The following is a 16642-nucleotide window of genomic DNA, read 5'->3' as shown; positions in this document are numbered from 1 at the left end:
TGGAAGCGAGGGGAGACTCTGGGGTCACATCCATCGGACCCACGCGCCCCCAGGGGTTTCCCAGGGTCCCAAGCATTTACTATAAGAGGACTCGTGCTCAGGTAATCCCAGGCAGGGTACTGCTAACCGGCACCCAAATCTACCAAACAACTTTCTAAGAGCTGAACCCCCAGAACGTGTGCACTCACAGGGACCTAGCAGGGGGTTCCACCAGAAAATATTTAGAACACACGGGACACAAGGGGCAAGAACGAAGGCAGACCCCCCCCCCCCACCAGGTAGATAAACAAAAAGAAAAAGAAAACCCCGCAAGAGGACAGCGTACCCAAGCGGAACAAAGCCGGACGCCATAATTGGTAAAGACAAGCTGCATGGTCGTGGCTGCACTATAGCTGCCCCCTATCCTATGCGGGGTGTTTAAATTAAGACACTAAACACTTGAAACAGCTATTAATGTATAATGTTAAACAAAGAAAAATAATTTATTTGCATCGTCGGAGGCGTCCGAGAATCTGCGAGAAGCAACACGACCCCACCATGTGGTGTTGACATTATTCAAACGAGCGCTCACCTAACAAGACGAATTGTCGGCAATCGGGGTGTTCGTTAACTAAATTGCTCGCCATTTGAGGCGGTCGTCACTCGTGGTTCTACTGTAATGGATTTATAAGTGTTTCAGGTTCTCCAAACAACAGGGATCAACAAAAACTCCATGATTTGCTCATCATCAGCTCTACTGAACTGCCTGAAGAACAAGAATGTGAGAACTACTCTGGTGTAGCTCATCAACTGATTAGATCAGAGATAAACTTTAATGATACTATTAAATCTATCAGAATAGATAAAAACAATCACCAAAGCACCAGACAGATGCTCACTAAACTAGCTTATCCCAATGATAAGTAAGATCTCATTCAATCAGCTATAAATATAAAACTAACCTTTATATTAATGAGTGCCTTACCAAGCAGCGTTGATCCTCCTCTACAGACTGCATCATATTCACAAACAAAACCTAAATCTTATCAAGCAGTGCTACACCAGGAATGGAACAATCATTGGTAAGAAAGAACAGGCAAAAGACGTGAAATAAAAAATGTCCAACAATTATAGGCTTTCTTTGTTGATTGTGACATAACTGGAAGTCAGCGAACTTCCAATATCATTGCTGAAACTAACACATGAGTGACCAAGCCTTACCTAGCCTATCCATATTTAAATTTAGTTTTTTTATATTTTTATATAAATTAATATATGCTTCTTTTTTATATAATTGGCTTCAAATACATGTAATTTACCCTCTTATAACTATTACTACAATGACTTCAGTTTTATAAAATGTAATAATTTTTTGAATGCTTAATTTGTCTAGTTATGAGATTCTTAGTTTACAATATTTGCAACTTACCCATTTATCTGCTGATACTAACACTTCAATTTCCCAAAATGTTATAAACCATGAACTCTTAATTTGTCAAATTATCTGAATGTTTAATTCATTACTTTGTGAATTAAAAATTAATAATTTAATTTCTCACTTATATATCTGCCCATTAACCCTCAAACCGCGCATATCATATATAAATGATATCAGTGACAAAACCGAAACCGCGCACATCATTTATATATGATTTCGTGTCTAGCGCTATAATTTAAACGCCCCACCTGGGATAGGGGCAGCTATAGTACAGCCACGACCGATAGTTGCCAGATGCCACCTAGAAAAAAAATCCAGGCCAACATTCTTGGGGGTTACAGCGTCAGTATTGAGCAAGCCACCAAGGCTGGCGCACGCAGTACGAGCTCACAGCACCACTGTTCAGCTTGTGACCACAGCATCGCCTACAAATACCATTATATAAATGATACTGCTAATATTTAGCAGTGATAGTATTACTGAAGCCCCCTGACTGTGATCAAACTGACCAGGATTCTGATAATAGCAGGATTGTGGTGATATTTAGCGCTGTGCTCCATGGAGGGAGGAGTAAGGCTGTGGGAGGGAGGGTTGTGGCGTCATTTTCTGACTGTGTGTGGCCACCATTTATTGACTGCACTCACCATACCAGCTTAGTGGTTCGATATGGTGAACACAAATGTAGATACTTATATATAACGTGTGTATAGTGTGAGGTAACAGCGAGAGGAGTAGGTTGGGAGCCGCCATTTTGGTGAGGGAGGAGCGTCGTCTGCACGACTTGGCATGGTGTTTTACTGATGGCCACTATGGTCTTTGGGCACCATACCAGCTTATTTGTTCAGGTATGGTGAATAAAACAGGTAGATACTTATATATAATGTGTGTATATAGCGTAATAACACCGCAAACAATATTGCTGGAGGACAAATATTAGTGCGTCTGGCCTTGAGGGCGGCCGCCGATCAGCTGACTGTGTGAGTAGCTACGTCTTATGGCCTTTACTCACTATATAAGCTTAGATGTACAGTTATGGTGAACAAAACATGTAAATACGTATACATAACGTCTGTGTATAGTGAATAAATACAGAAAGAGTATTGTAGGAGGTGAATGAGGGTGAGTGAGGTGGTGTTGAGGGAGGGAGTGGCAGTGAGTGGCTCGCTGGTGTTTGGCGGTCACTCCTCGCTGCTTTTTGACTCACAAGACCAACTTAGTAGTTCGTTATGATGTACAAAACATGCAGATACTTATATATAACCTGTGTATATAGTGTAACAACAGCAAAACTATTTGTTTATTGTTTTATGAACATAATAATTGAATCACTAATATGCACACCATAATTTTGAGTACAGCGATGGTTCACACATTTTATAATATAAATATACCACAATTCACTGTATGGAATAATATTACTGCAAAAAAACTAAGAAAAAATAAATTGGAGACATTGAAATAATTAGGTAATAATATATTTGTGGCAACTGCCGTCTGACAGCTCAGGCGGAGTAGACCTCGTCTGGCGAAGGCTTTGCCAACGCCCCTTTTTTGCCACACTTCCCTACCCTATTGCGGCTAAAATATGCCACCTACGATTTTTTTGTTATTTTTTCCGTGATCAGGGAACAAAAATGAACACTTCTATGAGACGAAAGAATTTTTTGGATTTTTTTTTTGTTGTTGCGCCTGTGGGTGTGAATTCCATTTGGGCCCCTAGCGGTTTGAGGGTTAATATTAGCTACTAGTCTTGTTTGTTGTCTAATATTCCAGTATTGTTAATGGATTCTTAAGCTTTAAGTACATCAGTGTTTCCAGCCCATATGTGTTTGTTTCTATTGCATACCCTTATCCAACTTGTCTTATTACCATATGATATTGCTGTATTACAATCTTAAGAGATTACTGAATTTTTAATTTGATTAATTATTTTTCCTTTTTTATTAATTATTTTGAATCTGAATCCATTTATTTATTCATAATCTTAATCTAATTGTCTAATTCTCACTTTCTCTTTTTTTTTTTTTTTGCCTGTGTATTGCCTGTTGATATTGATAACCTTGCCCATCTTGTATTATTACCATATAATATTCACGTACGTTGGTACCTCGGCTTACGAGCGTCCCTGGTTACGAGTTTTTCGGGTTATGAGCAGGATTTTCTCGGAAAATTTGCATCGGGTTACAAGGTTGTCTCAGGATACGAGTTTGTTGATACGTGTACGGGCCGACCTAGCGCGTGGTAGCTCGGCGATTGCCGCTCAGTTTGCCAGTGCCTCGCGCCCAGTGACTATCCAGCCTGAATTCTTCACAAGGATTTAACGTTTTTTTTCGGAGTTTTTCCTATTTGAGCATAAATTTTTTTATAATATACATCGCAATGGGTCCCAAGAAAGCCAGTGGTAAGGTTCAAGGCAAGAAATCGCATGTGAGGATGACAATAGAAGAAAAGCAAGAGATCATTCGGAAGCATGAAAATGGTGCACGTGTTGTTGAACTTTGTAGGCAGTACAACAAATCCACGTCAACGATATGCACTATACTTTCCAAGAAAAAGGACATTATGAGTGCCAAAGTGGCAAAAGGAGTATAAACAATCACGAAACAAAGACCACAAATACTTGAGGAAGTGGAAAAGTTGTTATTAATTTGGATACACAACAAGGAGTTAGCAGGTGATAGTGTTTTGGAGGCCATCATTTGTGAGAAAGCCAGAGTATTGCACAAAGAACTTGTGCAGAAAGAGACTTTAAGGCAAGCAGGGGATGGTTTGAGAAATTTAGAAAAAGAAGCGGTATTCATAGTGTTGTGAGGCATGGGGAGGCTGCCAGCTCAGACAAACCAGCTGCCGAGAAATTTATTGAAGAATTTAAGGAGTTTGCAGAGGCTGAGGGTTACCTACTGCAACAGGTGTTTAATTGTGATGAAACAGGACTGTTCTTTAAAAGATTGCCTAAGAGGACATACATTATCAAGGAGGAAAAAGCATTGCCTGGACACAAGCCTATGAAAGATAGGTTTACACTTATGCTGTGTTCAAATGCATAAGAAAGCCAGTGGTAAGGTTCAAGGCAAGAAATCGCATGTGAGGATGACAATAGAAGAAAAGCAAGAGATCATTCGGAAGCATGAAAATGGTGCACGTGTTGTTGAACTTTGTAGGCAGTACAACAAATCCACGTAAAAAATATGCAAGTGGCGATTTGTGCAAGTGGCGCATTTGAAAATTAAACCCTTGCTAGTGTATCATTCTTGCTAGTGCTAACTAGTGCACTTGCTAGTGCAAGTGGCGATTTGAAAATTAAACCCTTGCTAGTGTATCATTCTGAAAATCCAAGGGTTTTCAAACAGTATAAAGTGCAGAACACCCAAATGTGTGTGATGTGGAAGGCTAATAATAAAGCATGGGTGACTAGGATTTTTTTATGGAGTGGGTGAATGAAGTGGTGTGCCCTGCCATAGAAAAATATCTGCAGGAGAAACATTTGCCACTCAAGGCCTTGCTTCTCCCCGACAATGCTCCTGCTCATCCTCCAGGCTTGGAAGATGATTTGTTGCCCAGATACAATAAATTTCTCACAGTAAAGTTCCTTCCGCCTAACATCACTCCTCTAATTCAGCCTATGAACCAGAAAACCATAGCGAATTTTAAGAAACTTTATGAAAAAGCACTTTTCCAGAAATGTTTTTAAGTGACTGAAGCCACAAACTTCACCCTCAAAGAGTTCTGGAAACACCATTTTAACATTTGCAGTGCTTTAAAACCCGTTGACAAAGCCTGGCACGAAGTGACTCAAAGAACCCTGATCTCTGGCTGGAAAAAATTGTGACCTGAATGTGTGACAGAACAAGACTTTGAGGGGTTTGAGCCTGTAAATGATGTGCTTATTGTTGAGGAAATTGTTACTCTGGGCCGGCAAATGGGCTTGGAATTGGATGATTATGTGGAGGAGTTGGTGGAAGAACACAATGAAGAACTGACCACCGAAGAACTCCAAGCCCTTCAAAAGGAACAGCAAGACGACCAAGATGATGATTCTCCAGTGGAGGAGGATGAGGCAGTAGCGAATGTCCCTTCTGCAGAAATTAAGGTGTGTCAGATGTGGGAAGAGATTCAAACTTTTATTGAAAAGACTCACCCAGAGAAAGCTGTAGTAGGCCGTTGCCTTAATCTTTTCAATGACAATGTGATGCCTCACTACAGAGACATCTTGCACAGATGGGAAAAACAAGCTTCCATGGACAGATATGTTGTGAGAACATCGAACAGTGACCCACAACCAGGACCTAGTGGTATGCAGGCAAAACGTGCCAGAGAATGCACCCCTGAGAGGTCCTCACTACCTGATACTGTTTGGAAGGGGAGTCCCCTTCCATTATAACAACTCATCTCCTCTCCTCACCATCGTCCATACGCCTACAGCATTCATCACCAATGGTAAGTAATAACTTGAACATAGTTTTGTAGTGTAGATTTAGTTGAATTAAGTATAAAATTTAGTTTGAAGTGAGGTTTTTGGGTAGTCTAGAACGGATGAATTCATTTCCCATTATTTCTTATGGGAAAATAAGCTTTGGGTTACGAGTTTTCGGGTTACGAGCTGTCTCCAGGAACGGATTAAACTCTTAAACCGAGGTATCACTATTACAATATTAATGTAATTCTTAACTTAGCTAATTATTTGTATTCCATTTGATTAATTATTTGAATCTCAGTTCGTTTACTCTAGAAATCTTAATTGATTAATTATTTAATTTCCCACTCTTCTGTTCTTTATTATTTTTACTTTTAAAAAATAATAATTACTTTAATTTTATTACTTCTATACAGTATCTGCTAAATTTTATTGCTTACATATCTGCTGAATAATATTTGCAATCACTTCTCTATTCTTGCATTTTTTCTTTTCAAATACAGTGCATCATCACTCTAACAGACCCCGCTCTAACGAATTCCCGGATGGTCCAAGTGAATTGCATTTGGCACTAAATGTTCAGTGGAACATACAAAAATTCATTTGTGTTGTTCCATTGATGGTGATGACCTAGTCCGGCATGACAGGGCTGTGAGAGCTGTGTATTGTACACACTCTCCACATCGTTCACTTCACTATCCATATCACTAGTAGCAGATACCTGTGTTAGGTCTTTTTCCAGATTTGGGTTATCAAAATCATTGGCATGCTCATCTTCAAGCAATATGCCTTGTATTCCAACATCAGATGATGTTTTCTTAAAAATATTGCCGACTAGGGCTGGGAGCTCGATATAGATGAATACGACATGGTTGCTACCTTGAATATGAGCCTACCCATGACCGTGGGGAATGCAGGGAATTTTTTTCAATCTGGCAAACACCTCAGGAATCCATCTTGTACCCAAGTCAACACCGCGTTGGACAGGTGTTTGGGAGCCAGAGGTGCGTGTGCCACTCATTGTTGCTCACTCATTACTAACCCAGCCAGCAGCCCTAGGACATTCTGGGAATTTTTTCCAAGATGGCTGCCTCTCACTGGAGGTCCTAAGAGTCCATTTTGTACCCAACCTACCGCGAGCGCACTTCGACTGTGTACAAAGAAATAAAACATACTTTTGTCAGTTGGCGCAGTAATTGGCGTATGGCATTTGTCGTTTGGCACAGTGCAGTGGTTAAGGTGTTATGCGCACCCCTGATTGAGCAAAATTATACGCTATTTGCATTTCAGAGGGTTAATACACTCAACATAACTGGGTAATAACACCATGATTAACCCTTAAACTGCACAACACGTCATATGATGTGTTGAGTATCTTGCTATAAATTGTGCATCATGTCATATGACGTGATGGAATACCACACAAGATTTGAATGGCCAGTGAGGTAGGGGGGGGGGCCCCCATACGCTGCCCAAGGGCTATAGTAAACCAGCTGCAATTTTGTAAAAAATATCCAGCACATGCTACCAATGCGTGGGAAGCCCCAATTACCCAGCGGTCACCATGGCGAACGCATGGCCAAACGCCTCCTGAGCACGCACCATGCAATCACTTACTCAGGAGCAAATAACTAGTGAATTATTTTCTGATGGTGAGGAAAGGGATTTTTGATGACCCTGACATTGATAAGGACTACAGACAATTGTCCGATGATAGCAGCACAGACAGTGAGTATGAGATACAGTACAGTCTCCTCCCATAGCGAGGACTACATGCTCACCCGTGCCTTCTTGCCCAGTGTCTACTCCAATTCACCCACGACCACACAGTTCTTGTACTTATTTAGAGTACGAGGATATTTTGGACAACGAGTCAGAGGAAGGTGACTCATTTTCTGGTTTTAGTGAAGTGGATTCAGAGCATAGTGTTATTAGAAAGAACTTTTTTAGTGTCAGAGTGGTTGACAAATGGAATGCATTAGGAAGTAATGTGGTGGAGGCTGACTCCATACACAGTTTCAAGTGTAGATATGATAGAGCCCAATAGGCTCAGGAACCTGTACACCTGTTGATTGACGGTTGAGAGGCGGGACCAAAGAGCCAGAGCTCAACCCCCGCAAGCACAACTAGGTGAGTACCGTGCCTGTTGCTAGTACCAGTGGTGATACTGGGCGAGAATTTGTCGCATCAGCAGCGTCTCGCCCAGCCAAGCGCCGCCGCATGGCACCACATGAGGAACCAAGACCCTCAAGTTCACGTGATTTTACCTCACGTTTACATAGCACTCGTACTTTGCGTAGACGGACTTTAGCTCCTGGACCACGATGTGCAATGCTTCCTCACTGTCATGCTGCTGTGTTGTCTCGCAGGACACCAGGTGTACTTGTGTGGAGTAATGGTGATGATTTTATTCCTCTAATTCCTACCTTTGACAATAAAGAAGTTGGGATTACAGACCTCTTCCCTGATAATGGTGAGGACATGTGTGAAATGGATTACTTTACAATATTTTATGATGAGCCGCTCATGGAATATATTGTACACCAAATGAACCTTCATGTGACTCATCTCACTGGAAAAGAGATACCAGAATATTCATGATTGCAGCGTTGGAAAAACACTACCACAGGTGAAATGTATGTATTTTTGGCAATATGTATGTTGATGAAACATTGTGTCAAACACGCTATCACAGATTATTGGAGCAAAGACCAGACTATTCCAACACCTTTCTTCGGGAAATATATGTCCCAAGACAGGTTTCAGATACTCCTCAGGTGTCTTCATTTTGCAAGTAATGCGGACCAGACAGAGGACGATAGACTTTGGAGAGTCAGGCACTATATGAATGAAGTGATTGGAAAGTTCAGAGACTTCTACGTACCAGCACAGAAGCTGGTGATTGACGATTCCCTTGTGCTTTTCAGAGGACTTGTTGCATTCAAGCAATATATTCCCACCAAATGCCTCAGATTTGGATTGAAATTCTTTGTTCTTTGTGACTGTGAAACAGGATACGTGTTACACACGATTCTGTATTCTGCTAGCGATGTAGACATTCCCGGTAACGACCAACATGGTTTCTCAGGTAGTGTGGTAAAGTCACTGATGACACCATGGATGAACAAGGGCCACATTTTATACACGGGTAACTGCTATACAAGTCCCTTGCAAGCTAGGTTCTTGATTTAAAATAGAACTGGATTGTTTGGTACAGTAAAGCCAAGAAGAAGGGAAATGCCATTGTTTGACAATAAACTTGAAGTTTGTGACTGCCAGCTAAGAAAAAGTGATCAAATATGCTCAGTTAGGTGGAAAGACACGAGAAAAGTGAACTTGCTGACAACCGTTCATGATGGTACAATGATGAACAGTGGCAAGGTGAACCGAGTAACTCAAGAACCAGTATATAAGCCAGATTGTGTTCTTGACTATAATATCAACATGCGTTTGGTTGATAAATCTGACATGATGGTGGGCACTGTCGAGTGAGTGCGGAAAACATTGAAGTGGATGAAAAAATAGTTTTTCCGTCTTGTTGACATAAGCATGTTGAACAGCTATAATATGTATCTGGTGAAAACTGGACGTAAACCAAGTTTCCGTTCGTTTGCTTTTACACTTGGACACAGTTATTAGCAAAGTTTGGCAAAGATGTTCCTGACATACAAAGACCCATCATGAACCCAGTGTTGCACCATGCTGCTACACCCAGGCTCGCTCACACGGAGGGCTTTCAAGCACACAGACTAAAACATTTGCCAGCAGCTGGAAAGCGTGCAATAGTCCATCATGATTGCTTAGTTTGTAGAACAATAAAAGAGATCAGAAACGTAAACTTGTGCAAACATGGTGTGAAGCGTGTGGAGTCCCATAGTGCGTGCATGTGCGTAAATATAATAATAAACAATGTGAATACATATTATATTGACATAATGGGAAAACATTTTTGTGCGCATGTGTATACTCAATGTATGCAACATTTATTACCACTGAACATGAAGTAACATTATATACAACACAATTAGTGAATAATTTTTGTGATAAAATACGCCTAGACACTGTAAATAATGCAGCGAAAATAAATTTGTGGCAATTCTGACTGCTTGAGGACTGCGCACAATGCCTCTGGGACGCACCTTGCATGAGCAAGCATACAGGGTGTGACGTCATCGCTCATATTGTCGGCTCATTTATGTCATTTGTAAGTACGATTATTTTTTTTTTTCTCTTGTGGTCAGGGAACACAAATTAACAGCTTAGGAAGAATTTTTTTTTTTTCTTTTTTGTTACACGCCTGTGGGTGACAAGGGACAAATAGCCCTTAGCAACACAAGGGTTAATACACTCAACATCACTGGGTAATGACAATATGATTAATACACTCACCATCACTGGGTAATGACAATATGATTAATACACTCTCCATCACTGGGTAATGACAATATGATTAATACACTCACCATCACTGGGTAATGACAATATAATTAATACACTCACCATCACTGGGTAATGACAATATGATTAATACACTCACCATCACTGGGTAATGACAATATAATTAATACACTCACCATCACTGGGTCATGCCAATATAATTAATACACTCTCCATCACTGGTAAATGACAACACCAACATTAATACACTAGTTAATGAAAATATCTTGATTAATACACTGACAATCACTGGTTATTGACATCAACATGATAAACACACACACTGGTAGTATAGTAAGAATAAAATTGTCCTTACCATCATTAATGGGCAGAAGTTGTGTTTGCTATCGTCCTGGGTAGCTGACCAGAGATGGAAGCAGTATTACCTATTAAGGCAAAATAAAACAAATTTAAGGTTTCTATGACTAAATTTTTCCCACCAAAACATAGTACATGTTTAGAAAAATTAAATAATTTTTTTTAGGTGTTGTGCTTTGAGCAAAAGTAAGGAGGGTGGGCAGGAGTAAGGAGGGTGGGCAGGAGTAAGGAGGGTAGGCAGGAGTAAGGAGGGTGGGCAGGAGTAAGGAGGGTGGGCCGGAGTAAGGAGGGTGGGCAGGAATAAGGAGGGTGGGCCGGAGTAAGGAGGGTGGGCAGGAGTAAGGAGGGTGGGCAGGAGTAAGGAGGGTGGGCAGGAGTAAGGAGGGCGGGCAGGAGTAAGGAGGGTGGGCCGGAGTAAGGAGGGTGGGCCGGAGTAAGGAGGGTGGGCCGGAGTAAGGAGGGTGGGCCGGAGTAAGGAGGGTGGGCAGGAGTAAGGAGGGTGGGCAGGAGTAAGGAGGGTGGGCAGGAGTAAGGAGGGTGGGCAGGAGTAAGGAGGGTGGGCCGGAGTAAGGAGGGTGGGCCGGAGTAAGGAGGGTGGGCCGGAGTAAGGAGGGTGGGCAGGAGTAAGGAGGGTGGGCAGGAGTAAGGAGGGTGGGCCGGAGTAAGGAGGGTGGGCCGGAGTAAGGAGGGTGGGCAGGAGTAAGGAGGGTGGGCAGGAGTAAGGAGGGTGGGCCGGAGTAAGGAGGGTGGGCAGGAGTAAGGAGGGTGGGCCGGAGTAAGGAGGGTGGGCCGGAGTAAGGAGGGTGGGCAGGAGTAAGGAGGGTGGGCCGGAGTAAGGAGGGTGGGCCGGAGTAAGGAGGGTGGGCAGGAGTAAGAAGGATGGGGAGGAATAAGGAGGGTGGGCAGGAATAAGGAGGGTGGGCAGGAGTAAGGAGGGCGGGCAGGAGTAAGGAGGGCGGGCAGGAGTAAGGAGGGCGGGCAGGAGTAAGGAGGGCGGGCAGGAGTAAGGAGGGCGGGCAGGAGTAAGGAGGGCGGGCAGGAGTAAGGAGGGCGGGCAGGAGTAAGGAGGGTGGGCAGGAGTAAGGAGGGTGGGCAGGAGTAAGGAGGGCGGGCAGGAGTAAGGAGGGCGGGCAGGAGTAAGGAGGGCGGGCAGGAGTAAGGAGGGCGGGCAGGAGTTAGGAGGGTGGGCAGGAATAAGGAGGGTGGGCAGGAGTAAGGAGTTTGGGCAGGAAAAGGGAAGGGGGGTATTTGCAGGTTCTCGGCTGCCTCCCCTCACTCTCTAACAACCTACTGTACCCAAGATTAACCATGTAATGTATCAATTATACAATGTATGTATGTGATGTAACTATATAACCTGAGCTTGTAAAAGCACCTTCATCACCTTCAGTGATTAAGTGCTTAATTGCACACTAGTTTCTCTATCAGCTATCTCACCCTGTCAGAGTAAAAGAGACAAATGTATGTGAATGCATGTGTGTGTATATATATGTATGTATATGTGTGTGTGTGTGTGTATGTACAGTGGTACCTCGCATAACGAATTTAATCCGTTCCATGTTCGTCATGTGAAACGGACGTCATACAAAACGAGTGTCCCCCATGTAACCAGTGTGATGCCCTGTGTTTATTGTGAAATTCCCCCAGTGTGCATGACATCAAATGTTCCCCAAAATATCATTTTCTTTGCAAAATGATAAATTACTGTCCTTGAACATGTCTATGTAAAAATAATTACCAAATTCCACTTACTTTGGGTGTGAGGGCGTGGACAAGGTGCGCTGTGACGTCATCAGGGCCTGGTCGCCCGTGTGTGAAGCTCCCAGACACGGTCGCGCAGGCCATTCAAGCACCGCGTGTTGCCACAAATATATTTTCAAATATTTTTTCTATGCATTTCCAATGCGGTTTTATTTGTTTCTTTTATCGTATATGATGCATATTTGTGACCTTTACAATATGAATACAGTAGAATGTTCATAATTTTCCATGAAACTGTGATACATGTGTCAGTAATGTGTCCACAATAAATGTTTATTGTCACAATATTACGTGGTAAAAATTCACTAAAATTACAATATATACAGTTTCACATACTATTTACACAGTAACACACTGTATTATACACTCAGTACTTTGGAGGTGCATAATAGTCAACGAAGTAGTCCATGGTACACAGCGCGACTTTGCTCTCCTTGTACCAGCTACAGATAGATTTTCGTTTCCTGTTTCATCGTTCTGTGTGCTTGCAAATAACGCAGTCGCGTGCACCCTTGGCTTTAGTGCTTGTAGGTGGTATGTAGCCAAGTTTGTAAAGCATAAGGTAGTATTGAAACGATTATAGGAAAAGCTCAATTTGTAAGGTAGTCTTCAAAAGATCGCTTTGTAAGGTCCCACACAGGAAGAGATTCAGCTAGCCTCAAAGAGTGTCCATCAGTCAGGAAAGAGATTCAGCTAGCCTCAAAGAGTGTCCATCAGTCAGGAAGAGATTCAGCTAGCCTCAAAGAGTGTCCATCAGTCAGGAAGAGATTCAGGTATTCTTAAAAATATCAATGAACACCACCACCATGGAAGCCGCTAACACTGTTCATCTATGCTACTTGTATCAGATGCATCATCACTGAACGCAGAAAACGATTCATCTATGTATCATCTATATAAATTCGAGATGGTAATGGTGGGGCTCAGAGCTACAACTGGATACGCTCGCTGTATCATCCTCATAGGTGCTGTATCACTGGCATCCGACTGTTGTGTTAAGCCCTTATTGTGCCTAGCTTCACCAATGTTATGACCCTTATGGTCTTCAAACAATAGGGGTCTGAATTGCACCAACTGAGCACAGTCTTTCAACACCGTGTGGGACAGGTGTTTGAGAGCCAGAGGCACGTGTGCCACAAATGGTTGCTCACGCAGTACTAACCCAGCCAGCAGCCCTTGTCTTTCATATTCGTTATAGCAAAAGGTTCGTTCAGTGTTTGTTGGGTAGGCTGCTCCATTACGACAATCTTTCTTTGTTTCAAATGTGTTTCATTTGTTTTGTATTTGTCACTTACGTCTCAATAATGGAGCAGCCTACCCGACAAACACTGAACGAACCTTTATGGCATTTGTCCATTTTTCAAATTGTTTCAACAGTTCTTTTATTTTTCGTGTTTTTTTTTATTTAAGAAACATGGAGCAGCCTACCTGCCGAACACCGAATGAACCTTTTTGACATTTGTTGTAAGGCATACCTCAGTTTAAGAGTTTAATTGGTTCCTGGAGACGCCTCATATTCCGAAGCTAATTTCCCCATAAGAAATAAAGGGGAATGAATTAATCCGTTCCTGACTACCCCAAAAACCCCACATCAAACTAAATTTTTATACCTAATTCATCTAAATAAACCTACAAAACTATGTTCAAGTTATTACTTACCTTGCTGTTGAATGCTGTACGCGTATGGAAGATGGTGAGGAAGGGGAAGGAGGAGAGGAGTTACTGTTTGGAAGGGGAGTCCCCTTCCATTATCACATCAGGCAGTGAAGACCTTTCTGGTGTGCTCTCCCTGGGACGTTTTATCTGAGTGCCACTAGGTCCTGGTTGAGGCTCACTGCTCGATTTCCTCACCACAAATCTGTCCAAACCCTGGCTTTCTCACAAATAATGGCCTCCGAAACACTGTCACCCCTTAACTCTTTGTCGTGTATCCAAATTAATAACATCTTTTCCACTTCAAGTATTTGTGGTCATTGTTTCGTTACTGTTCTGACTCCTTTTGCCACTTTAGCACTCATAATCTCATTTTTCTTCTTAAGTATAGTGCATATTGTTGATGTGGCTTTGCTGTACTGCCTACAAAGTTCAACAAACACATGTACCGTTCTCATGCTTCCGAATGATCTCTTGTTTCTCCTCTATTGTCATCCTCACATGGGCTTTCTGGCCTTTATCCTTACCACTGGCTTTCTTGGGACCCATGATGAGATATATAATAACAAATTGTATAGTCAAAACACTGAAAATCTGCGAGAAGAATTGATGTGGGGTAGTCACTGGGCGCGAGACAATGGTAAACTGAGGGGCAGACGGGTGGAGGGGCGACGATTGCCGAACCACCACGCGCTGGGTCGGCCTGTACGCGTATCAACAAACTCGTGTCCCGAGGTAACCCTCGCGTTCCGAGACATATTTTTCGAGGAAATCCTGCTCGTATTCCGAAAAACTCGCATACAGGGACACTCGCATTCCGAGGTACCACTGTATCAGAAATTTAATTTCTTTTTTCCTACAAAAACATCAATGCTTTGCAACATCTCAGCAGTCACCCTTTTATATCCCAGCATCATTAGCATCTTTAAACAAGAACAACATAATTTATGTGCATAGTCGGAGGCGTCTAAGAATGTGCAAGAAGCAGCGCTATCCCACCATGTGCCCAGCAAACAATTTTAGGTTGCCACAACATATCTGGAAAGTATTTGAAAGTATTGGAAACGTTTGTTTTATCGTATCAGATACGATATTGTGTGTGGACTTAAATAGGTTTCCAAAACTTATAACCAAGACATATGTATCTAACACTAATTTGAGATGTTGTGGCAACTTTACAATCCTAACCTGAATCATTCATAATCCATTCATATACCAATATGAATCTCTTATGAAAGGTTTGAGCCTATAATCTGAACCCTTTTCACATCTTTGTGTTTAAAGTTAAATTTCTTGAAATTAAATTATATTTTATATTATATTATTTTTATTATATTTTATATTATATTATTATTTTCAATTTAAATATTAAAACCAATTTAAGGGTAAAAAAAATCTAATAATTTATATTTCTTTTATTATTTACTAACAATTATAATTATTTACTAACGGAGAGAGGGGAGGCTGTACGGCGGAGAGTGGCGGCTGTGGCGGACAGTGGCGGCGGTGGCGGATAGTGGCGGCAGGCAGACAGTGGCGGCGGGCGGACAGTGGTGGCAGGCGGACAGTGGCGGCGGTGGCGGACAGTGGCGGCAGGCGGACAGTGGCGGCGGTGGCGGATGGTGGCGGCGGGCGGACAGTGGCGGCTGTGGCGGATAGTGGCGGCGGGCGGACCGTGGCGGCTTTGGCGGCGGTGGTGGACAGTGGCGGCGGACGGACAGTGGCGGCGGCGGGCGGACAGTGGCGGCGGCGGGCGGACAGTGGTGGCGGCGGGCGGACAGTGGCGGCGGCGGGTGGACAGTGGCGGCGGCGGGCGGACAGTGGCGGCGGCGGGCGGACAGTGGCGGCGGCGGGCGGACAGTGGCGGCGGCGGGCGGACAGTGGCGGCGGCGGGCGGACAGTGGTGGCGGCGGGCGGACAGTGGTGGCGGCGGGCGGACAGTGGTGGTGGTGGCAGACAGTGATGGCGGTGGCAGACAGTGGTGGCGGTGGCGGACAGTGGTGGCGGTGGCGGATAATGGCAGCGGGCGGACAGTGGCGGCGGTGGCGGATAGTGGCGGCGGGCGGACAGTGGCGTCGGGCGGATAGTGGCGGCGGGCGGACAGGGCGGCGGCGGGCGGACAGTGGCGGCGGGCGGACAGTGGCGGCGGTGGCGGACAGTGGCGGCGGTGGCGGACAGTGGCGGCGGGCGGACAGTGGCGGCGGGCGGACAGTGGCGGCGGGCGGACAGTGGCGGCGGGCGGACAGTGGCGGCGGCGGCGGGCGGACAGTGGAGGCGGCGGGCGGACAGTGGAGGCGGCGGGCGGACAGTGGAGGCGGCGGGCGGACAGTGGAGGCGGCGGGCGGACAGTGGAGGCGGCGGGCGGACAGTGGAGGCGGCGGGCGGACAGTGGTGGCGGCGGGCGGACAGTGGTGGCGGCGGGCGGACAGTGGTGGCGGCGGGCGGACAGTGGTGGCGGCGGGCGGACAGTGGTGGCGGCGGGCGGACAGTGGCGGCGGTGGCGGACAGTGGCGGCGGTGGCGGACAGTGGCGGCGGTGGCGGACAGTGATGGCGGTGGCGGACAGTGGCGGCGGTGGCGGACAGTGGCGGCGGTGGCGGACACTGGCGGCTGTGTCTGGCGGTGGTGGCGGGCGGTGGCGGG

The 16642-nt window shown here is 44.5% G+C and overlaps 1 protein-coding gene across 1 annotated transcript in view; it reads right to left on the bottom strand.

Annotated features, from left to right (window-relative positions):
• Positions 1-16642, bottom strand: part of LOC138371960 (tripartite motif-containing protein 3-like) — a 70965-nt gene that overhangs the window by 26295 nt on the left and 28028 nt on the right. Inside the window, exon 2 of the mRNA XM_069336998.1 lies at positions 10585-10654. Within this exon, the coding sequence (XP_069193099.1) occupies positions 10585-10590 (6 nt within the window). The 5' untranslated portion in view covers positions 10591-10654. The remainder of the gene's footprint in view (positions 1-10584; positions 10655-16642) is intronic.

Source organism: Procambarus clarkii, chromosome 37, assembly GCF_040958095.1.
Source record: "Procambarus clarkii isolate CNS0578487 chromosome 37, FALCON_Pclarkii_2.0, whole genome shotgun sequence".
In the NCBI taxonomy this organism is placed as follows: Eukaryota; Metazoa; Arthropoda; class Malacostraca; order Decapoda; family Cambaridae; genus Procambarus; species Procambarus clarkii.
Note: the sequence above shows the minus strand (reverse complement) of the source record. Positions and strands in the feature narration are given on the sequence as shown.